Source organism: Pan troglodytes, chromosome 18 (genome assembly GCF_028858775.2).
Source record: "Pan troglodytes isolate AG18354 chromosome 18, NHGRI_mPanTro3-v2.0_pri, whole genome shotgun sequence".
In the NCBI taxonomy this organism is placed as follows: domain Eukaryota; kingdom Metazoa; phylum Chordata; class Mammalia; order Primates; family Hominidae; genus Pan; species Pan troglodytes.
This window is the reverse complement of record NC_072416.2, coordinates 70,096,467-70,121,890: the sequence shown is the minus strand read 5'-3', so window position 1 is coordinate 70,121,890 and position 25,424 is coordinate 70,096,467. Positions and strand designations below refer to the sequence as shown.

At 38.1% G+C, this 25,424-nt stretch overlaps 1 protein-coding gene across 24 annotated transcripts in view; it reads right to left on the bottom strand.

Moving 5' to 3' along the window:
* Positions 1-25,424, bottom strand: part of LOC134808766 (uncharacterized) — a 418,516-nt gene that overhangs the window by 297,642 nt on the left and 95,450 nt on the right. For 23 of the 24 annotated variants that reach the window (XR_010152427.1, XR_010152431.1, XR_010152426.1 and 20 more), the window contains 2 exons: positions 21,447-21,508; positions 6,731-6,764 (listed from right to left, as the gene is read on the bottom strand). Coding sequence is in view for 5 of the 24 variants with exons in the window: in XM_063797382.1 (XP_063653452.1) it covers positions 6,731-6,764; positions 21,447-21,476 (64 nt within the window). In the remaining 19 variants the exon portion in view is untranslated. The remainder of the gene's footprint in view (positions 1-6,730; positions 6,765-21,446; positions 21,509-25,424) is intronic. The other variant, XM_063797380.1, reaches the window with a different exon arrangement.

Sequence of the window (25,424 nt, the reverse complement as noted above, 5' to 3'; positions counted from 1 at the left end):
CTCTTCTACTTGTATGGCTTATTAACATCAAAAATTTATATTCTATTATTATATGTGATATATTACACTATACATTATAATTATCCCCAAAACAAAACTGATCATTTATTTCTCTCAAACATATTTTTAATATATTTAAGGGTAAAGTAGAATAAAACTGTGGTTTTCAGAATTATTTTTTCAGAGGCAGACAAAATAAATCTTTTTTAGAAATCCAAAAAAGCAAAACTTTCCCAACTTCCCTATTTCAACTTAACTTTGAATCCCCAGGCTGATATCTCTTTAAACTCAAATTAGTAGCCTCTCTTTATAGTCGTAGCTGATAATCAAGGCATAATCTTTCCCCTTTAGACATGAATTCCGGAGCTCCTCCTCCTCCCTGCTAGCTCTTTCCACAGCTACCAACTTTTCTTGAGTCAAGTCTATTTCTCACACTTTTTCTATGTACTGCTATTAGAATAGTCCTCAAGTGCTCTATGATGTTATTTCCTTACTCAAAAACTTAGAATTGTTCTCTATAGTTCAACTTCCTCTCCATCTCTGTGTGATGGTTAATTTTGCGTCAACCTGATTGGGCCACAGGGTGCCCAGATACTTGGTCAAACATTATTCTGTTTTTGTGAAGGTGTTTTTTGGATGAGATTAACATTTAAATTGGTAGACTAGACAAAGCAGATAATCTAGGATTGGCATCCAATCATTTCAAGGCCTGAATAGAACAAAAGGCTGATCTTCCTCAGAATAAGTGAAAATTATCCTGCCTGATGGGCCTCAAACTATACCATTTGCTCTTCCTGGTTCTATAGCAGCTTCCAGCCTTTGGACTTGAAAGCGGATACAAGCTCTACAGATTTTGGACTAGCCAGTGTCCATAATCCCATGATAGGTATCTCCTATTAGTTCTGTTTTTCTGAAGATCACTGACTAATATACTGTTTATCCCAACTCTGTAGTACCATTTCATAAGATTTTTTTTTTTTTTTTTTTGACAGTGTCTTGCTCTGTCACCCAGGCTGGAGTGGAATGGTGCAAACAAAGTTCACTGCACCCTCAACCTCCTGGGCTCAAGTGATCCTCCTACCTCAGCCTCCTGAGTAGCTGGAACCACAAGTATGCGCCACCATGCCTTGCTAGTTTTTTAAATGTTTGTAGAGAAAAAGTCTAACCATGTTGCCCAGGCGCCCAGATCGTTTATTAGACCTCAAAATATTCTCTACTACAATGAAATAAATCCATTTGTCAACTTCTACCCAATTTGCATAATTCCACTGAAATGCTTTTATTAAATAACTGATATGCATTTGTACCACCTACATTTGCCTCTCACATATATCTCTCCAGCTAGGATGTTAACTACTTTGAAAACAGGAGCCTCTATTTTCTTTACTTCTTTCTACAGTGATAACAGAGATTAACAATGTGAAGTATAAAGACTATTAAATATATATATATACTTAAATCATAAAAAGTCAGGAAACAACAAATGCTGGAGAGGATGTAGAGAAATAGGAATGTTTTTACACTGTTGGTGGGGCTGTAAACTAGTTCAACCATTGTGGAAGACAGTGTGGTGATTCCTCAAGGATCTAGAACTAGAAATACCATTTGACCCAGCCATCCCATTACTGCGTATATACCCAAAGGATTATAAATCATGCTGCTATAAAGACACATGCACTTGTGTGTTTATTGCAGCACTATTCACAATTGCAAAGACTTGGAACCAACCCAAATGTCCAACAATGGTAGACTGGATTAAGAAAATGTGGCTCATATACACCATGGAATACTATGCAGCCATAAAAATTATGAGTTCATGTCCTTTGTAGGGACATGGATGAAGCTGGAAACCATCATTCTCAGCAAACTATCACAAGGACAAAAAACCAAACACCGCATGTTCTCACTCACAGGTGGGAATTGAACAATGAGAACACTTGGACACAGGAAGGGAAACATCACATACCGGGGCCTGTCGTGGGTGGGGGAAGTGGGGAGGGAAAGCATTAGGAGACATATCTAATGTAAATGACGAGTTAATGGGTGCAGCACACCAACATGGCGCATGTATATATATGTAACAAACCTGCACGTTGTGCACATGTACCCTAGAACTTAAAGTGTAATAAAAAATAAAAAATAAAAAGACTATTAAATATATATATACATACTTTACACCTATCTATACCTTAAATAGATATATAATGTATGTAAATTTATATATCTAATTTACCTCTTGCCTACAGTCTGGTACATGTTTTAATGTTAATTTTTATTTGGTTGGTTTTGGTTTTGCTTAAAAGAATAACATTTTGGGTTAAAATTTATTTGCCATTTTAAAGTATTCTGCTTCCACTTTCATTTTGCTGTTAGGACACAGAACAAAGTTATAGACAAACTTTAGACTATATAATTTAAAAGTACAATTGAAAGAATGTTTTAATGTTGGGATGAAGTGCATACTTTACTGTATATTTTTCAAACTCAGTTATATTGCTTTGCTAAAAGTAAATAATATCACCAGGATACCATCTGGTAAAAAATCTCTCTGTGGATTAACCCACAAAAGGAGGTGAATGAATTTTTATATATTGCATAGTTGTGGTTGCAAAACTGCAGTAAAAATATGTTTTCAATGCACTGGTGTAAGTAAGACTTCAGAATTCAGCTACCTCTTCTGATTTGATCCAAAAGGCTTGGAATATTTAAGACCATATCTCATCAACATGGAAAAGGAGGAGTGTTTTATTTTCTAGCATTCCTATGACTTGGAAGAAAAAAAATCTAGGAAATTGAAGTCCATGAACTGGAAAATATGAATTTGGTCTTTTAGAAAGCATTCATTTAAAAAATAATGGGCAGTTACTTACTAATAGGACATAGCATGTCAGAGAAGTCTGAGGTCATATAAGACAGTTGGATAAGATTTGACAATGTCATTGTGTGCAGCCCATCCAATGCATAATGGTCAAATCAGTTTTTACCTTTTTTTTTTACTTTAAATAATACGCTATCCAAGTCTTGATCTAGTCCAATGACTAGAGGAATAGAAATTCTCCCCACCTCTCTAGAGATTCCATTCCAGAGACTAATAGATTTCACTGTCAGAAAACATTTCCCAGATTCAGTCTTAAATTTCTGTTACTTAATTTCATCCCAATACTTGACTATAAACTCTCTTATCCTACCTTTAAAAATATCTTGACTTCCATAATGTTTGTATCTTACAAATATTTGTAAAATGTTATCATAACTATACTCAGAGATGAGCAAAAAATATACATTTTGTTATTTTAATATTTTAAGGATTAAAGTCTGAAGATCATTATACATTTATTTTCTAGTCTGAACACTACTCGATTTGCTTATTTGGGGCATGTACATGCCCCAAACTTGTATTCTCTTTGTGATCTCAGCAGTACCATTTAAATAACTTTTATCTTTCAGCCACATGATGTGAAGCTTTTGCATATACAGACTAAAATCTCATTGACTGATTTTACTGCCACATTGCATTACAAGACCATATATAATTTGCTACCACTATCATCTCAAAGTCTCTTGGTAATACTGCTTTCCAAGTACTGTATATCCTGCCAGTTGAATGGCTGTGTTTCTGATTATTTTTCCCCAGATGTATTAGCTACATTTTTCCAGGTTGAATCACATTTCATTTCCTGCCCATATTTCTAACCACTTTAGGTCCCTTTTATCTGCCCTCACTGGTTTTGCCAACACCATCCAATTTAGCATCATCTGTAAATTTAATTAACATGATGTGTATCCTCTCTTATAAATCACTAATGAAGTTTCTCTACAATGATTTGTTTATTTTAAAAACTCTAATGCTGCTTAGTGTTTATAATCTTGCTTATAATGTTTATAATCTTAAGAAGGCACCACTTTTTTGCCACTAAATATTTGTTTTATTATTTTAGGAGTGGTTCATGATAGACTAACAACAGAATCATGTTCAGGGTCACTGCTATCCTTTTTTGAATATTAGTGCTAAACTACTTTTATGATTGCTTCTGTACATAACAAAGCTTTAACTGACAATTTTCTACCTTTCTGTGTTTTTTCATTCTATTAATAACATCACAGAAGAACAACATTATGATGTTATTCTCATGTGTTATTCTCACGTCCATGAGGTAAAATGGTCAAAGATCTCACATTCCAAATTCTGTTGCAGTGAGTTTTTTAAATTTTAGATTCCAATTTACTGTGACAACAGTTTGTTATATTAAATGAGTAAAGATTAATTTAGAATGTTTGTATTTTAAGTATTTTGGAATTGGCAAGTTGAACCAAGATCAATATGGTTCATATGAACTGAACAAGAGCTATTTTGTTCCTCTTTTATAACTGTGATTTCTTTTGAATTTATTGGTTATTTAAAATTCTTCTGGGGTATTAAAACCTACTTTTAATTTCATTTTTATAAGGAAATACATTAGACCTCCAAAAGTATGTTTTGAAACATAATACTAGAAACAACATATATGTATCCACCACCTAGGTTAGGAAAACACCACCACCACCACCACCACCACCACACCACCACTACCAGTACCTTATCAGCTATGGGATACATTTTTCCAATTGCTTACCTCTTCTCTCCCTTAGGAGCATCTGCTGCTATTAACTTTATAAAAATAATTTACTTCGTTTTGTTTACATATCTATATATGTATCCCTATAGTTAAGATGCATTTTTAAAAAACTGAATATCTCAGACATTTCAGTCATCAATTTCCATCTTATACTAATTTACTTTTTGTAAGTATTTGTCTTTTCCTACAGGAATATCTTGCCATATGTCTTCAATAATCTTGGAAGAAAGCATACATTCTTTTTTCTTCAATTTTTTATTTACCTAAATCCTAGTGTTAGCTTTACATACCACAAACTTTTCTTTTTCCTATTAATCCATCCTCTTAACTTACATATTTTGGGACAGTTTCTTGTACTCATTTACTAGTGTATACATATTTATAAATTGCTTATTATGGCCCAATTACGGCATATAGATCTGATTTTACATACTTAGTAGAAGTAACTTCTTTTTTCAGCCAATTCTTATATCTCATTATATTTGTTAAGAAATTAGAAAATTCTTGTGGGTGCCTATGATGTATATATGCATGCATACATACATACATACATATATATACATACCTATGATGTATGTATATATATGTCATAGGTACTCATGGTTTTTATCCATGGTTCCTGTCTCATAACTCTCATATATATGTATATACATATATATCTCATATACATATATGAGAGTTATGAGTACGTATATATACATACCTATGATGTATATATGTATACTTCAAGAATAGCAAGGAGTAACTTGCTTTTTCACTAATTCTTATATCTCATTATTTCAAATTTTATATAATAATAATTTCTAATTTTATCTAATAATAATTTCTATTATTAGAAATTATTTCTAATTTCTAAGAAATTGGAAAATTCTTGTGGGTACCTATGACGTATATATACATACATACATACGTATATATACATACGTATATATACATACGTATATACGTATATATACATACGTATATACGTATATATACATACGTATATATACATACGTGTATATACGTATATATACATACGTATATATACATACGTATATACGTATGTATACATACGTATATACGTATGTATACATACGTATATATACATACGTATATATACATACGCATATATACATACGCATATATACGTATGTATATATACATACGTATATATACATACATACATATATATACGTATGTATATATACATACATACATATATACGTATGTATATATACATACATACATATATACGTATGTATATATACATACATACATACGTATATATACATACGTATATATATATACCTATGACATATGTATATATACGTCATAGGTACCCATGGTTTTCATCCATGGTTCCTGGCTCATAACTTGCATAGCTCTTGTTAGTCTTTCATTATAATGTTGGGGCACTTTAGGCTTCAGGAGCAGGCTTCAGGAGCAAGCCTCAGGAAAGAGAATCTCTCCCTCTGACCTCCTGTCCTCCTTTACCTGCTCAAGGCAGAACTCTGATCTGACTGTGGGTCAAAAGACCCTCATTCCAGAGAAGGTTCTGCCCCATACTCTGGAGGAAGAAATGCTGCACAGAGAGGCCAAGAAGAATCTAAACAGGCATTGCTGGGTTTCCCCATTCAGCCTATTAATATGAGATTGTACCCTTTTTGTTCAATCACATTTCATGCCTATGATTCTCCATAAAAACCCAAGAAGTACTATCACATTTGGGATTAAGGAAAACAAAACTAAACCAAGAAGACTGGGTTCAAAGAGCTTCCAGATAACTAAACACGTGGAGTTTCCTAGATTATGGCATGCCCAGAGAGTGCATGGAAGTTCCGAACACTTTCCCCCATATCCTGCCCTGCACATCGCTTCATGTGTGTTCTTTGTAATATCTGTTATAATGAACAATAAACTAAAATAAGCATTTCCCTGGGTTCTGTGAGTTGCTCAGCCAGAAGCTCCAGAGGCTTGGACTTGCCACTGGTGTGAGGAGAGGGCTCAGTTTTGGGGACTGAACCCTCAATCCATGGGGTCTGATGCTATCTCTAGGTAGATCATGCTGGAATTTAATTAGCAGACATTCAGGTGGTGTCTGCCACTTGGTGTGTGGGAAAAAATTCTCTTACCTTTGGTTGCAGAAGGCTTCTCTGTTGATGATTGCTGTGGTGGTATGAAAGCAGAGGAAAAACATGCTTAGAGAGTTTTCCCCAAACAGTACCTAAATATAAGACCTATATTTATTCCCTCATAAATTTAAACTTCTATTATTATTTATTTATTTATTGAGATGGAGTCTCTCTCTGTCACCCGGCTGGATGCAGTGGCATGATCTCGGCTCACTGCAACCTCCACCTCCTGGGTTCAAGCAATTCTTCTGCCTCAGCCTCCCATGTAGCTGGGGCTACAGGCACGCACCACTGCACCCAGCTAATTTTTGTATTTTTGGTAGAGACGGGGCTTCACCATGTTGGCCAGGATGGTCTCGATCTCTTGACCATGTGATCTGCCCCCCTTCGCCTTCCAAAGTGCTGGGATTACAGGTGTGAGCCAACATGCCCAGTCTAAACTTCTATTTTTAAATATCAAATTATTCCTATCATAATTTTTTATTCCATTTTAATTTCCATTTCTCATGTCCATATCCATAACAACTTTAACATATTTCCATTTACTAAAAAAAACTCAACTTTCATCCTTATATAGCACTGATATCACAGAGTAAAAAGCTGGTAAATCGAGGGCTTTTTCATATTTTACCAGTTATCTTGTTCTTACTTTAAAAATTACACTCAATTATTTAGAGAAAGATGTTCATCTCCATGTGGTTTATGATAGAAACAAAGGGAAACAATCAAAATATCTAATAACTGGAGATCTAGCTAAATTAAATAGAGTACAATCCTACAATAGAATATTAGGAACCTAATTAAAATTGGCGATTACCAGTTTTAGCCTATTAATGAGAGTCTCTTCACCTAGTAATATCTGAGGTATAAAAGCAAGTGTCCCAGGGTGGCCCACGACAGTTGAGGGAAAAATATGGGGTTACAAAAGCCAAGTCATTACATCTCAAGAGGGACAATTCTGTGGCACCATTCACTCCTCAGAGCTCCCTGGGGGATCAAGCTGAGGTTAGGCTTTTGAAACTTCATCTTTGCCTAGCTTCTATCCTTGCTCTTTTTCCTTCTTTTCTCATTTTCTTTTGAGAGCACTCAATAAATCACTGCACAAGAATCTCTTTCTTGAGTTCTGCTTCTAAGGGGACCCACTGACCCAAAGAATCAGTGCACAGAAGTGATCCTAGAAAGCAGGCTCCAAGGCTGAGATTCTGGATCACTCACTGACTGGCTGGCTGCCAATGAGGACCCCAGAATTAGTGGTGTTTTTGGCATTCTGTAGCAGTAATGCAACTGCTAAAACTTGAACAAGGATGGAATACATGTAGAAAATGCGCTGGCTTGTGCCATACTTCCAGATTTAAGAGGAATGAGGAAAGTGGTAAGTATGTAAGTATTGACATAAGAGTTGAAAAGAAATTACTTAGGCAGATAGTGAGGGTATATTAGTCCTCGGTAAGGTTTTCCTTTTAATGAAAAGCAACCCCAAAATAATTTTCTTTTCTAACAAAGAGCAACCTGTAAAATTAAGCTGCAGACATAAACAAGCAAGCAGAGTGAACGCAAGCTGTTGTGCCTACAGGAATATACTACCTGGGACGAGACATGTTCAATATGGTGGCTCCATCTTCTCTTTTTGCCAGCCATGTGTATAGTAAGAAGCAGGCAAGATGGAGCTGGCCAAGTGAAAAGCCCATTTGCATAAGATTAGGGTGGGGCAACCAGCCTTCCCCACTGCTATATAAACATCATACCTAGTCAAACCCATTTGTGAGCCCTACCTAAATGAGACACTGCCTCCTCAAGCCTGCCTATAAAATCTGCTGCAGTCCTCCACTTTACCTTTTTCAGATGCCTCTCTCTTGCAAGAGAGAGTGAGCTGCTATCCTCCCTCCTTTCTTCTGCCTATTTAACTTTCTATTCCTTAACCCACCCACGTGTCCTTGTCCTTAATCCTCTTGGTGTGAGACAACGAACCCCAGGTATTTACCCCAGACAAAAATGCCATTTCAGTATCACAGAATTGAATGGCTATTATTGAGCACTCGTGATACTATGAAGAAAGGAAAGGATGATTAATCACCAATTCAAAACAATGTGTGAAATTCCTTTTTTTTTTTTTTGGAGATGGAGTCTTACTCTGTTGCCCAGGCTGGAGTGCAGTGGCACGATCTCAGCTCACTGAAAGCTCTGCTTCCCGGGTTCACACCATTCTCTTGCCTCAGACTCCCGAGTAGCTGGGACTACAGGCGCCCACTACCACGCCCAGCTAATTTTTTGTATTTTTAGTAGAGACGGGGTTTCACTGTGTTAGTCAGGATGGTCTTGATCTCCTGACCTCATGATCTACCTGTAGAGCTGGGATTACAGGCGTGAGCCACTGCGCCCAGCCAATGATGTGTGAAATTCTGAGATCTTCATCTCTAAGTTGTTTCATAGTAAATTATAATAAAAAATAAAATAAAATGCCTCAAAAGAGACATAGGAGGATGTGATAATAAAGAGTCTTAACCCAAGCCTGTCTCACAGCAAGTTCACTGTGTTTAGAGACTAACCCAGAGATTATTTTCCCTGTTCCTAAACAAAAACTCAGAATATTTCTGTGGAGTATTAAAAAAAAAAAAGCGGGGGGTGGCTGGCAAGATGGCTGAACAGGAATAGCTCCGGTCTGCAGCTCCCAGGGAGATCAATGTAGAAGGCGGGTGATGTCTGCATTTCCAACTGAGGTACCTGGCTCATCTCACTGGGACTGGTTAGACAGTGGGTGCAGCCCATGGAGGGCGAGCGGAAGCAGGGTGGGGTGTCGCCTCACTTGGGAAGCGCAAGGGGTTGCGGAACTCCCTCCCCTAGCCAAGGGAAGCTGTGAGGGACTGTGCTGTGAGGAAGAGTGCACTCTGGCCCAGATACTATGCTTTTCCCACAGTCTTCGCAACTCGCAGAGCAGGAGATTCCCTTGGGTACCTACACAACCAGGGCCCTGGGTTTCAAGCACAAAACTGGGCGACCATTTGGGCAGACACCGAGCTAGCTGCAGGAGTTTTTTTTCACGCCCCAGTGGTGACTGGAATGCCAGTGAGACAGAACTGTTCACTCCCATGGAAAGGGGGCTGAAGCCAGGGAGCCAAGTGGTCTAGCTCAGTGGATCCGACCCCGATGGAGCCCAGCAAGCTAAGATCCACTGGCTTGAAATTCTCACTGGCAGAACAGCAGTCTGAAGTCAACCTGGGACACTCAAGCTTGGTGGGGGGAGGGGCGACCACCATTTCTGAGGCTTGAGCAGCCGGTTTTCCCTTCACAGTGTAAACAATGCCCCGGGAAGTTTGGACTGGGCAGAGCCCACCAGCACCACAAAGCCACCGTAGCCAGACTGCATCTCTAGATTCCTCCTCTCTGGGCAGGGCATCTCTGAAAGAAAGGCAGCAGCCCCAGTCAGGGGCTTATAGATAAAACTCCCATATCTCTGGGACAGAGCACCTGGGGGAAGGGGTGGTTGTGGGCACAGCTTCAGCAGACTTAAACGTTCCTGCCTGCCACTGAAGAGAGCAGCAGACCTCCCAGGACAATGCTCGTGTTCTGCTAAGGGACAGACTGTCTCCTAAAGTGGGTCCCTGACCCCTGTGCCTCCTGACTGAGAGACACCTCCTAGCAGGGGTCAACAGACACTTCATACAGGAGACCTCTGGCTGGCATCTAGCGGGTGCCCCTCTGGGAGGAAAATTCCAGAGGAATGAACAGGCAGCAATCTTTGCTGTTCTGCAGGCTCCACTGGTGATACCCAGGCAAAAAGGGTCTAGAGTGGACCTCCAGTAAACACCAGCAGACCTGCAGCAGAGGGGCCTGACTGTTAGAAGGAAAACTAACAAACAGAAAGGAACAGCATCAACATTGACAAAAAGGACATCCACACAGAAACCTCACCTGAAGGTCATCAACATCAAAGATCAAAGGTAGATAAATCCAGGAAGATGAGGAAAAACCAGCATAAAAAAGCCAAAAATTCCCAAAACCAGAACACCTCCTCTCCTCCAAAAGATCACAACTTCTCGCCAGCAAGGGAACAAAACTGGACGGAGAACGAGTTTGAGGAATTGACAGAAGATGGAGAACGAGTCTGAGGAATTGACAGAAGTAGGTTTCAGGAGGTGGGTAATAACAAACTCCTCTGAGCTAAAGGAGCGTGTTCTAACCCAAGGCAAGGAATCTAAGAACCTTGAAAAAAGGTTAGAGGAATTGTTAACTAGAATAACCAGTTTAGAGAAGAACATAAATGACCTGATGGAGCTGAAAAACACAGCACGAGAACTTCATGAGGCATATACAAGTATCAATAGCCAAATCAATCAACTGGAAGAAAGAATATCAGAGATTGAAGATCAACTTAATGAAATGAAGTGTGAAGACAAGATTAGAGAAAAAAAAAAAAAAGAAACGGAACGAACAAAGCCTCCAAGAAATATGGGACTATGTGAAAAAACCAAACCTATGTTTGATTGGTGTACATGAAAGTGACAGGGAGAATGGAACCAAGTTGGAAAACACTCTTCAGGATATTATCCAGGAAAACTTCCCCAACCTAAAAAGACAGGCCAATATTCAAATTCAGGAAAAATACAGAACACCATAAAGATACTTCTCGAGAAGAGCAATCCCAAGACACATAATCATCAGATTTACCAAGGCTGAAATGAAGGAAAAAATGTTAAGCGCAGCCAGAGAGAAAGATTGGGTTACCCACAAAGGGAAGCCCATCAGACTAACAGTGGGTCTCTTGGAAGAAACCCTACAAACCAGAGGAGAGTGGGGGCCAATATTCAACATTCTTAAAGAAAAGAATTTTCAACCTAGAATTTCATATCCAGCCAAACTAAGCTTCATAAGTGAAGGAGAAATAAGATTGTTTACAGACAAGCAAATGCTGAGAGATTTTGTCACCACCAGGCCTGCCTTATAAGAGCTCCTGAAGGAAGCACTAAATATGTAAAGGAAAAATCGGTACCAGCCACTGCAAAAACATACCAAATTGTAAAGACCATAGACACTATGAAGAAACTGTATCAACTAACGGGTTAAATAATCAGCTAGCATCATCATGATAGGATCAAATTCACACATAACAATATTAAACTTAAGTATAAGTGGGCTACATGCCCCAATTAAAAAACACAGACTGGCAAATTGGAAAAAGAGTCAAGACCGATCGGTGTGCCGTATTCAGAGGACCCGTTGCACATGCAAAGATACACATAGGCTCAAAATAAAGGAATGGAGGAATATTTACCAAGCAAATGGAAAGCAAAAAAAAGCAGGGGTTGCAATCCTAGTCTCTGATAAAACAGACTTTAAACCAACAAAGATCAAAAATGACAAACAAGGCATTACATAATGGTAAAGGAATCAATGCAACAAGAAGAGCTAACTATCCTAAATATATATGCATCCAATATAGGAGTACTCAGATTCATCAAGCAAGTTCTTAAGAGACCTGCAAAGAGACTTAGACTCCCACACAATAATATTGGGAGACTTTAACACCCCACTGTCAATATTAGACAGATCAATGAGAGAGAAAATTAATAAGGACATTCAGGACTTTAACTCAGCTCTGGACCAAGCAGACCTAATAGACATCTACAGAACTCTCCACCCTAAAACAACAGAATATACATTCTTCTCAGCATCACATCACACTTATTCTAAAATTGACCACATAATTGGAAATAAAACACTCCTCAGCAAATGCAAAAGAATGGAAATCATAAAAAACAATCTCTCAGACCACAGTGCAATCAAATATCAAATTAGAACTCAGGATTAAGAAAGTCACTCAAAACCGCACAACTACATGGAAACTGAACAAACTGCTCCTGAATGACTACTGGGTAAATAATGAAATGAAGGCAAAAATAAATAAGTTCTTTGAAAGCAATGAGAACAAAGACACAATGTACCAGAATCTCTAGGATACAGCGAAAGCAGTGTTAAGAGGGAAATTTATAGCACTAAATTTGTCCACAGGAGAAAGCAGCAAAGATCTAAAATCAACACCCTAACATTAAAGTTAAAAGAACTAGAGAAGCAAGAGCAAACAAATTCAAAAGCTAGCAGAGGACAAGAAATAACTAAGATCAGAGCAGAACTGAAGGAGATAGAGACACAAAAACCTCTTCAAAAAAAAATCAGTGAATCCAGGGCCTGGTTTTTTGAAAAGATTAACAAAATAGACCGCTAGCCAGACTAATAAAGAAAAGAGAGAAGAATCAAATAGACACAATAAAAAATGATAAAGGGATATCACTACTGATCCCACAGAAATACAAACTACCATCAGAGAATACTATAAACACCTCTACGCAAATAAACTAGAAAATCTACAAGAAATGGATAAATTCTTGGACACATACACCTTCCCAAGTCTAAACCAGGAAGAAATCGAATCCCAGAAAAGACCAATAACAAGTTCTGAAATTGAAGCAGTAATTAATAGCCTACCAACGAAAAAATGCCCAGGACCAGACGGATTCACAGCCAAATTCTACCAGAGGTACAAAGAGGAGCCGGTACCATTCCTTCTGAAACTATTCCAAACAATAGAAAAAGAGGGACTCCTAACTCATTTTATGAGGCCAGCATCATCCTGGTTCTAAAACCTGGCAGAGACACAATAAAAAAAGAATTTCAAGCCAATATCCCTGATGAACATCGATGCGAAAATCCTGAATAAAATACTGGCAAACCGACTCCAGCAGCACATCAAAAAGCTTATCCACCACAATCAAGTCGGCTTCATTCTTGGGATGCAGGGCCAGTTCAACATACGCAAATCAATAAACGTAACCCATCACATAAACGGAACCAATGACAAAAACCACATGATTATCTCAATGAATACAGAAAAGGCCTTTGACAAAATCCAACAGCCCTTCATGCTAAAAACTCTCAATAAACTAGGTATTGATGGAACATATCTCAAAGTAATAAGAGCTATTTATGACAAACCCATAGCCAATATCATACTGAATGGGCAAAAGCTGGAAGCATTCCCTTTGAAAACTGGCACAAGACAGGGATGCCCTCTCTCACCACTCCTATTCAATATAGTATTGGAAGTTCTGACCAGGGTAATCAGGCAAGAGAAAGAAGTAAAGGTATTCAAATAGGAAGACAGCAAGGCAAATTTTCTCTGTTTGCGGAAGACATGATTGTCTTTTTAGAAAACCCCATCGTCTCAGCCCCAAATCTCCTTAAGCTGATAAGCAACTTCAGCAAAGTCTCAGGATACAAAATCAATGTGCAAAAGTCACAAGCATTCCTATACACCACTAATAGACAAACAGAGAGCCAAATCATGAGTGAACTCCCATTCACAATTGCTTCAAAGAGAATAAAATACCTAGGAATCCAACTTACAAGGGATGTGAAGGACCTCTTCAAGGAGAACTACAAACCTCTGCTCAAGGAAATGAGAGGACACAAACAAACGGAAAAACATTCCATGATCATGGATACGAAGAATCAATATTGTGAAAATGGCCATACTGCCCAAAGTAATTTATAGATTCAGTGCTATCCCCATCAAGCTACCATTGACTTTCTTCACAGAATTAGAAAAAAACTACATTAAATTTCATATGAACCAAAAAAGAGCCCATATAGCCAAGACAATCCTAAGCAAGAAGAACAAAGCTGGAGGCATCATGCTACCTGACTTCAAACTATACTACAAGGCTACAGTAACCAAAACAGCATGGTACTGGTACCAAAACAGATATATAAGACCAATGGAGCAGAACAGCGGCCTCAGAAATGCCACACATCTACAACCATCTGATCTTTGACAAACCTGATAAAAACCAGCAATGGGGAAATGATTCCCTATTTAATAAATGGTGGGAAAACTGGATAGCCACATGCAGAAAACAGAAACTGGATCCCTTCCTCCTTACACCTTATACAAAAAATTAACTCAAGATGGATTAAAGACTTAAATGTAAGACCTAAAACCATAAAACCCTAGAAGCAAACCTAGGCAATACTGTTCAGGACACAGGCATGGGCAAAGACTTCATGACTAAAACACCAAAAGCAATGGCAACAAAAGCCAAAATTGACAAATGGGATCTAATTAAACTAAAGAGCTTTTGCACAGCAAAAGAAACTATCAAGAGAGTGAATAGGCAACCTAAAGAATGGGAGAAAATTTTTGGAATCTATCCATCTGACAAAGGGCTAATATCCAGAATCTACAAAGAACTTAAACTAATTTACAAGAAAAAAAACAAACAACCCCATCAAAAAGTGGGCGAAGGATATGAACAGACACTTCTCAAAAGAGGACATTTATGTGGCCAACAAGCATATGAAAAAAAGCTCATCATCCCTGATCATTAGAGAAATGTAAATCAAAACCAAAATGAGATACCATCTCATGCCAGTTAGAATGGCGATCATTAAAAAGTCAGGAAACAACAGATGCTGGAGAGGATGTAGAGAAATAGGAATGTTTTTACACTGTTGGTGGGACTGTAAATTAGTTCAACCATTGTGGAAGACAGTGTGGCGATTCCTCAAGGATCTAGAACCAGAAATACCATTTGATCCAGCAATCCCATTACTGGGTATATACTCAAAGGATTACGTATCATTCTACTATAAAGACACATGCACATGTATGTTTATTGCAGCCCTGTTCACGATAGCAAAGACTTGGAACCAACCCAAATGCCCATCAGTGATAGACTGGATAAAGAAAATGTGGCACATATACACCATGGAATACTATGCAGCCGTAAGAAAGGATGAGTTCATGTCCTTTGCAGGGACATGGATGAAGCTAGAAACCATCATTCTCAGCAAACTAACACAGGCACAGAAAACCAAACACCACATGTTCTCACTCATAAGTGGGAGTTGAACAATGAGAACACATGGACACAGCAAGGGGAACATCACACACTGGGGCCTGTCACCGGGTGGGGGGCTAGGAGAGGGCTAGCATTAGGAGAAATACCTAATGTAGATGACGAGTTGATGGGTGCAGCGAACCACCATGGCACGTGTATACCTATGTAACAAACCTGCACGTTCTGCACATGTATACCAAAACTTAAAGTATAATAAAAACAAACAACAAAACCAGAATGGACATATTAGCGGTTGGTAGAACCCTTACCTTGGTGCCCTGACCTGTGGAGTCAAAGCAAATATAATTCATTAGTAAAGTTCCTAAAAATGTCCCATCCATTCCCAAGACAGTAAGTAAAAAATAGCATTGTATCCCTAAAGGATATGCAGAGATCAGACATACCTTCAGAAATGTAAAGGATATAGGATTAATGGTTAATTTTATATGTCAACTTGTCTGGGCCATGATGCCTAGATATTTCATCAAACACTATTCAGGATGTTTCTGAGAGAGTTACTGAATGAGATTTACATTCAAATTTGTGAGCTCTGAGTAATGTAGGTTGCCCTCCATAATGTGGGTGGGTCTTGTCCAATCAGGAGAAGGTCTGAATAGAACAAAAACTTGATTTCCCTGAAGCAAGAGGAATTCTCTCTCCTACTGCTTTCAGACCTCATTTGCACATCAATTCTTCCTGAATCTACAGCAGACTCCCGTTACAACTCTTTCTTGTATCTCCAGCCTATTGGGCTCCTCAATCAGATTTTAGACTGGCCAAGTCTCCACAATCACAGGAGCTAATTCCTTAAAATAAATCTCTTTATAGATGCACATCTTATTGGTTTTGTTTCTCTGGAGAATTGTGAATAATACAGGCAGGTAGTCCTCATCTCATCCCCATTTAATTCACAAGTCAGATTTCTACAAAAACTGGATGAATTATGGCAGAAAACAATGAACTACCGTAATTTTAGCCAAACAGTAATACTGAATGTAGCTGTTGTGCCAGATGTGGTATTTAGTAAAGAAATCATAATTAGCAAATTAACACGGCCTTTGGTACATGGTGTGTATCTACTGATTTGGAGATTGCATTCTTTTCAATATCTATTCACAAGAAAGGTGAATCAGAGGAAGTATGCATTGAAAAAACAATATAATCTAATATATATAGAAAAATAATATATAGCGGGATTGTCAAAGCTTTATCTGTACAGGCCACATAGTAAATATTTTAAGCTTAGTGAGTCAAGAGGCAAGATGGAGGATATGATAAAGGCACTTATTTGCATTATCCAAAAAATGCACATTTCCCAAACTTTTTATTGATGAAGTTCAAAACATATTAATAATATTTTAGTATAATTTTTTTGAAAATACAAGTCTCCTAATAAGAAGAGAATCCTTTTTGTGTGGAGATAACATTTTGCTAAAATGGGGGTACAAAGTTAGTGTTCCCAATTACTAAAATTAATTGTAAGGTACACCTGTTAAAGCTAATCTGTAATGAGATTTTACACATTTAATCTTTGAAAATGTCCTTAACAAAGATGATACATATTACCAAATACTGACATCAGTCATGAGCATATGATATTAATTGAGCATATTCATCAATTGGAAGGCATTCATAGAATTATATTAGATTCTTTTCTTGATAATTGCAGTTTAACATTTCATTACATTGTATATTAATCACTTTCAATTGACGGTTAGGTGGAAGCTCCTCAACCACAAAGTTAAATGGATTTTAAAACATGGAAATTTCCTTTGCACTTGAATCAAGGTCCAAAAACTCTTGCTGGAACTGTAGGTTGAGCTTGGAAAATATACTCACTCCAAATTCATATGAAAATTATAGATCCCACTTCTTGTTCTGATTCAAACAATGTGAGTTAACATTGAAATGACTCTACTGCAGCACATAACTGTGATTTGCTATTGAATTAATTTAAAAAATTATTAAGTCTGCAGCAAAAAATAAATTTCAAAGTCATTCATTTTCTAACATATTGGTTGAGAGAGATTCTTCTTACTTAGAAAAGTTTCAGTCTTGCCCCTGAGCTCAAAAATTCAAAATAAAACTTTACAATTGCAAAGTCATTGAACTTTTGTGTGGTAAATAAATTCAGGATAGCCGGCATCTCTTTTGGACAAAAATTCACAGAACAAATGATGTTTAAGTTGCAAAAGCAGTGAAGTTCACTGTTAACACTACTGGTTCAATAACACAAAAAAAGAGTTTCAAATATTTTCCACAAAATACCTGCTGATAAATAATACAATGAATAACTATGGCTTTAACTATAGCTTTTATAACTTTGTCCAACAAAGTCTTTTTCTGTTCCACATAAATCTTTACCACTAACAGTTTTAATACATCTTAGCAGATTCCACTTCAGGTTATACTAAGTTAATGTTTTTTATACATTTTGCCTGTAGTTGTCTCAAAGAGACTATTCAAGAGTCAAGAAAATCGATTGCCTTTTTCTTTTTTGCCTTGTTTTATAATTGACCACTGGTGGTGTTCCCAGTGTCCTCAGTTTTCCTTATGGAAAGGCGAACAATCTTTTAAATGTTAATTTTCTTAGGATACATATCTTCAGCCACTACAACCAAACACAATTTAATTAACTCACTATCAGTAAATGATTTTCCTTGCTTGGCTAACAAAAGTACCACTTAGAAACTTACTTTGGTGTAGCCTCATTTACATTTTTTTGTTTTGTTTTGTTTTGAGACACCGTCTCACTCTGTCACCCAGGCTGGAGAGCAGTGGCTCAATCTTGCCTCACTGCAACCTCCACCTCCTGGGTTCAAGTGATCCTCCCACTTCAGTCTCTCAAGTAGCTGGGATTACAGGCACATGCCACTATGCCTGGCTAACTTATTTTTTTGTATTTTTTATAGAGATGGGGTTTTGCCGTGTTGCCCAGGCTGGTCTCAAACTCCTGGACTCAAGTGATCCACCTGTCTCAGTCTCTCAAAGTGCTGGGATTACAGGTGTGAGCCACCACACCCGGCCCATTTTTGTGTCTGTGTATGTGACTAAATTATGCTTCATGAGATATCCCATCTTAAGTTTTCTACCTTTTCTGACCATTACTTTCCTATGAGTTGAAAACATTGTGCTGAGAGCTTAGTCTGATAAAATTGACATATATTATTTTAGCATAGCTATAATGTCACCACATAATAAATACAATACTTTGTCATCTAACTCAATAAAAAATTATCCACAGTCCATTGTGTCTTAAAAGTGTAACACTCAAATCCACTTTCTCTTTTCTTGATTTAACATAATGCATATTCACTGGTGATTTTTTAAAACATCACATGACAATGGTATGTGTGACTCTTGATATGTTATTAAGTTATGACTACATCACTGAGACTTGTAGCGTGCTGTGGAAGAGTGCAAATTGAGAAGAATGTCAACATAGTCTCCATCACAACTACTTTGCCCATTGTAGCAAAAAACCACCATAGACAATATGTAAACAAATGGGCATGAATGTGTTCTAATAAAATTTTATTTATGGACATTTAAACTTTACAAAATTTTCACATACCAGAAAATACTATTCTGACTTTTTTCAAACATTTAGAAGGTTTTTAAAAAAATTCTTAGCTCATGAGCTGCATAAAAAGAGGTCACAGGCCAGATTTGGCATGTGAAGCATAGTTTGCCTACTTGACATATACTGTCATGGTCCTGCTCCCCAGACTATGTTAATTCTGCCATCACAATATAGTCAAAAGGGACCTGAACTATCTGAACATTTCATGTAACATGATATTGGTCCACTATGTTGATGGCATCATATTCATCAAGCCTTATTCACCAAAAGTACCAAATATACTGGATACCTTAGCAGAAAAAAATGTACTCCAAGCAGCAAGAGACAAAACACAAAGATAGAGAATCCTGCCCCAATGATAAAGGTTTCAGGGGTCCAGTAGCATAGAACATGCTGGATCTCTTCTCCAAATTAGAAAAATGTATTGCACTTTGTACTTCCAACACTAATGAAAATGTATAAAATGTGGTAAACTTCTTCAGAACAGATGCAGTATTTGAGAATACTGCTCTGACCCACTATCAGTAGATGTGGAAGGTTGCCTCTTTTGAGTGGGGCAGAGAGCATAAAGAGCTCTACATCAGGTTGAGGCTCTTAGATAACAGTCGTGTTACTTAGGCAATATGACTCGGCAGATCCCATACACTGGAGGTGCCAAAACCAGTCAAAGTCATTAAAATAAAAGAAAACTGCAGACCAATACCTCTCATAAACATACACATAAAAATCCTCAGCCAGGCGCGGTGGCTCACGCCTGTAATCCCAGCACTTTGGGAGGCTGAGGTGGGCGGATCATGAGGTCAGGAGATCGAGACCATCCTGGCTAACACGGTGAAACCCCGTCTCTACTAAAAATACAAAAAATTAGCCAGGTGTGGTGGCGGGCACCTGTAGTCCCAGCCACGTGGGAGGCTGAGGCAGGAGAATGGCGTGAACCCGGGAGATGGAGCTTGCAGTGCCACTGCACTCCAGCCCAGGTGACAGAGCAAGACTCCATCTCAAAAAAAAAAAAAAAAAAAAAAGAAAGCCTCAACAAAATATTGCAAGTCATATCCAGAAATATATAAAAGGAATAATAAACATGACCAAGTGGGGTTTATTAGGGAATGCAAGGCTAGTTTATTTAAAAATCAATCAATATAATCATCAGTCTACCAACAGTCTAAAGAAAAAAATCCACATGATCATACCAATTGATGCAGAAAAGCATTTGACAAAACACAGGTTATTTCCATAATAAAAAGTCAGTAAACTAAGAATAGAAGGAACTTACCAAACCCAATAAAGGGAATTTAGAGATGATCTATAGCTAACAATACCTATAGTTAAGGACTAATTGTCTTCCTCCTAATAATGGAGACTTGGCCAGGCGTGGTGGTTGACGCCTGTAATCCCACTTTGGGAGGCAGAGGCAGGGAGATCACACAAGGCCAGGAATTCAAGACCAGCCTGGCCAACATGTCAAAACACCATCTCTACAAAAAATACAAAAATTAGCTGGACGTGGTTGTAATCCCAGCTACTCAGGTGGCTAGGGTATGAGAATCACTTGAACCGGGGAGGTGGAGGCTGCAGTGAGCCAAGACTGCGCCACTGCATTCCAGCCTGGGTGACAGAGCAAGACCCTGTCTTGAAAAAAAAAAAAAAAAAAAAGTAATTAGATAAAGATGTACAAAATGCAGCCTGGGCAACATAGTGAGATGCTGTCGCTATGAAAAGAAAAAAAAAAAAAAAAAAAAGGCCGGGCACGGTGGCTCACGCCTGTAATCCTAGCACTTTGGGAGGCCAAGGCGGGCGGATCACGAGGTCAGAAGATAGAGACCATCCTGGCTAACGCGGTGAAATCCCGTCTCTACTTAAAATACAAAAAAATTAGCCAGGCCTGGTGGCGGGCGCCTGTAGTCCCAGCTACTTGGGAAGCTGAGGTAGGAGAATGGCGTGAACCTGGGAGGCGGAGCTTGCAGTGAGCGGAGATCGGAGATCGCGCCACTGCACTCCAGCCTGGGTGACAGAGCAAGACTCCATCTCAAACAAACAAACAAACAAACAAAAATGCTGGGCATGGTGACTGACATCTGTAGTCCCAGATAATCAGGTCAGGGAATTGCTTGAGCCCAGGAAGCTGAGGCTGCAGTGACTCATGATTGCACCACTGCACTCCAGCCTGGGCAACAGACTGAGGACTGAGACCCTGTCTCAAAACAACAACAACAACAACAACAACAACAACAAAAGTACTAACCAGTTTAAGCTCTTCTTGTTTCTTTGCCATTCTTGTAGGTTTTAGAATCAGCTTATCTGTATCTACAAGAAAAAAAAAAACCTGTTGGGATTTCCTTTTCAATCTAGATGCCTTTTATTTCGTTTTTTCATGAACACTCTGACCACCAGTCCTAAGGAAGTCTTACCCAAATCAATAAAGAGAAAAAAATCCCCAAAAACCAAAACCATAAGGATTGGAGTAGAAGAAATAAAACTGTACATTCAGAGAGGACATGATTGTCTATGTAGAAAATGCGAAGAAATCTATAAAAACAAAGGACAAAAAAGCAAGAAAACACTAGAACTAATAAGTGAGCAAACATGATCACTGGATACAGGTCAACACAAAATAAAATTTATTTTATGTCTGTACACTGGCAATGTACAATTGGAAACGGAAATTAAAAACATAATACCATTTAGAAGCTAAGGCAGGAGGGTCACTTAAGGCCAGTAGCTCAAGACAACTCTGGGCAATACAGCAAGACCCTATCTCTACAAAAAAATTAAAAAATTAGCCAGGCATGGTGGCCTGCATCTGTAGTCCTAGCTTACTTGGAAGGCTGAGGTGGGGAGATCACTCGAACCCAGAGTTTGAGGCTGCAGTAGGCTATGATCTCATCGTTGTACTTCAGCCTGGGTGACAGAGTGAGAACTTGTCTCTAAAATGATGATGACAATAATAAAAATAATAATGCCATTTAAATAGTTATTTTAAAATATACAGGTATTAGTGTAGCCAAACAGGTACTAATATGTATGCTGAAAACTAAAAAGCACTGATGAAAAAAATCAAAGAAGACCTAAATAGAGACATACCATGTTCATAAAATGGAAGACTCAACTTAGTAAAGATGACGATTCTAAAAGTGATCTGTAGGTTTCAACAAACAAATAACCACATATTATATAATTTCATTTATATGAAATGTCCAGAATAAGCAAATCCATGGAGATACAAAGTAACTTAATAATTGCCTATGGATAGAGGGTGGCAGGGGGTTGAGGTGAATATGGGTAGGGTGTTTCTTTTTGGAGGTAATGAAAATGTTCTAAAATTGATTGTAGTTATGGCTGCACAACTCTGTGAATACACTAAATACCATTACATTTTATACTTTAAATGGGTGAACTGAATGGTTTGTGAATTATATCTCAATAGTTACAAAAAAACTCCATCAACCACTATCCATTATGTAGTTTAAAAAACCAGAAAAGCACATTTTAAAACTATATAATACCATTTGACTCAATACTGTCACTTTTAGAAAACTAATAAAATCAGAGATATGTAAGTAATGCTTATTTATAGAAAAATGTTTACTAAATTATCTCAGGAAGAATTAGAAATAACCTATAATTCCAATTATATGACTGTTCCAATAAATCATGATACATTTGCATGATGAGTGTTTTAATTTTTAAGAGCTGTATAGTTCAGAAAAATGTCATGTGAAATAAACTTTAGTGAAAAAAAATCCAGGTATGAAAGTATGAAATGCATAACTTATTTTTAAATTTTTATTTATCCATTTGTTACTTAGTCTCACTCTGTTGCACAGGCTGGAGTGCAGTGGTGTGATCTTGGCTCACTGCAACCTCCACCTTCTGGGTCCAGACGATTCTCCCACCTCAGCCTCTCAAGTAGTTGGGATTACAGGTGTGTGCCACCATGCCTGGCTAATTTTTGTATTTTTAGTACAGATGGAGTTTCACCACGTTAGCCAGGCTGGTCTCTTAACTCCTGACCTCAAATGATCCGCCTGCCTTGGCCTTCCAAAGTGCTGGGATTACAGGAGTGAGCCACTGTGGCTAGCCAAAATACATGATTTTTTTTTTTTTTTTTTTTTTTGAGACAGAGTTTCACTCTTGTTGTCCAGGCTGGAGGGCAATGGTGCGATCTTGGCTCACTGTAACCTCCGCCTCCCAGGTTCAAGTGATTCTCCTGCCTCAGCCTCCCAAGTAGCTGGGATTATAGGCACCTGCTACCATGCCCAGCTAATTTTTGTATTTTTAGTAGAGATGCAGTTTTACCGTGTTGGCCTTGAACTCCTGACATCAGGTGATCCGCCCACCTCGGCCTCCCAAAGTGTTGGGATTACAGGCGTGAGCCACCAAGCTCGGCCAAAATGCATGATTTTTAAATGTCTTTATGTGAAATACTTAGTAAAACCATGGGTCATTTAGACAGAAGGTTCACAGTTGTCATCTCTGAATGGTAGGACTATGAGTGATTTTTTTCTTTATTCTCTTATGTTTTTAAGATTTGTATTAACAGAAATTAAATTACTTCAATAATATGAAATAAGTAACATATTATTTGGTTTTCTGTTTTAAAATAGAAGATTAAAAACTAAGAAGAACAGCAAGAGGAAGAAATAAAAGCAGCATAATGCGTTATCAATTTAAAAGTAGGTGGGAATGATTAACAGTGTCACATGTACCAGAGAGGTAGACTAGACAAAACTTGAAAAGGTCCATTAGATTTCAAACAAGGAGGTTATCGTTAACATTCTGGCAGATCTGAGAGTGTCATAAGCCACACTATAAGAGAGCAGAATACAATGAAAGGTAAGAAAGCAGAGATAATGATTAAATAAATTGTCTTTTTATTTTTTTTTAAAGCAGATTTCACTCAGGATGTACAGAGCTAGGAAAAAAACATCTCTCCCAAACTAACAAGAAAAGACCAAACAATGTACAAATCGTAACTTTCCTTACACTTACTAGAGCTAAATTCACAGGGAAACAAACCAACCTGGAACCTAAGGAGAAACAAATGCCTCTAAGGAGATACATGATCTGAGCACTGACTTACTTTGGATAGGACACTAAAAGAACATAGAAGAAATGAGTAAGAGGAAACCAGCTAAAGTTTTTAACAAACTACTAAAGTCCAAATGTGGGCTACTGTAAAAATATAAAAACCCTGTGAACTATAGATTCATGGGGAATTTATACATATGAACCTTTACTGAGTGCTCACAAGATAGACTGGGGGCAGCGGGGGAGACTGGAGAAAGCTTCCTTCTATGGTATAGGCTCGGAAGAGGTGAGTGGTCACTGCTGCAGGAACATGCTGATCCTTCTCTTGACAGAACATAAGCCTTAAGCCACTCAGAGAAAGGCAACAAACTATCCCAGATCTATAACATTAGAGATCTCCTAAGGGCTACCAAGCAGCAGAATCACTCAGAAATTCCCACCCCCAAGTCTCACGTACACAAGGGCCTACCTAAGGCTGAAGTCAAACCAGGACAATACCATATCTACCTTGGTACCCACTACCAGACTAGCAAGCATCAAGTAACAAGAAAAAAAAGTCTACTACTGAGAGAGGGACATGAAAGAAACATTCTCCGTGGTACAAGTACACAAGGAAGACTTAAACCCAAGGGTGCAGTAGTAGCATTGATAAAAATTACTCTGGCTTGCAGGGTGTGGTGGCTCACGCCTGTAATTCCAGCACTTTGGGACGCTGAGGCAGGTAGATCACTTGAGGTCAGGAGTTTGAGACCAGCTAACATGGTGAAACTCCTGACTCTACTAAAAATACAAAAGTTATCCGGGTGTGTGGCATGTGGTATATGCCTGTAAACCCAGCTACTCGGGAGGCTGAGGCACAAGAACCCCTTGAACCTGGGAGGCAGAGGTTGCAGTGAGCCAAGATCCCAGCACTGCACTCCAGCCTGGGTGATGGAGTGAGACTCGGTCTCAAAAAGAAAAGAAAAGAAAAGAAAAACTCTGGCAAGGCAGCCCCAACCAGGAGCCCATCTCCATTAGACCCAGTGATGGCATCTATTATAGAAAAATACCATGATATGAGATTAGGGGGAAAGACTATCCAGTATGAAGCTTTATATTTAACACAAACGAGTAACTTGGAGATTGGTATAAGGTGACCCCATGAAAAAATAGTCATATTGTTGAAAGATAGTTGTGCCTTTGGAAATTATTT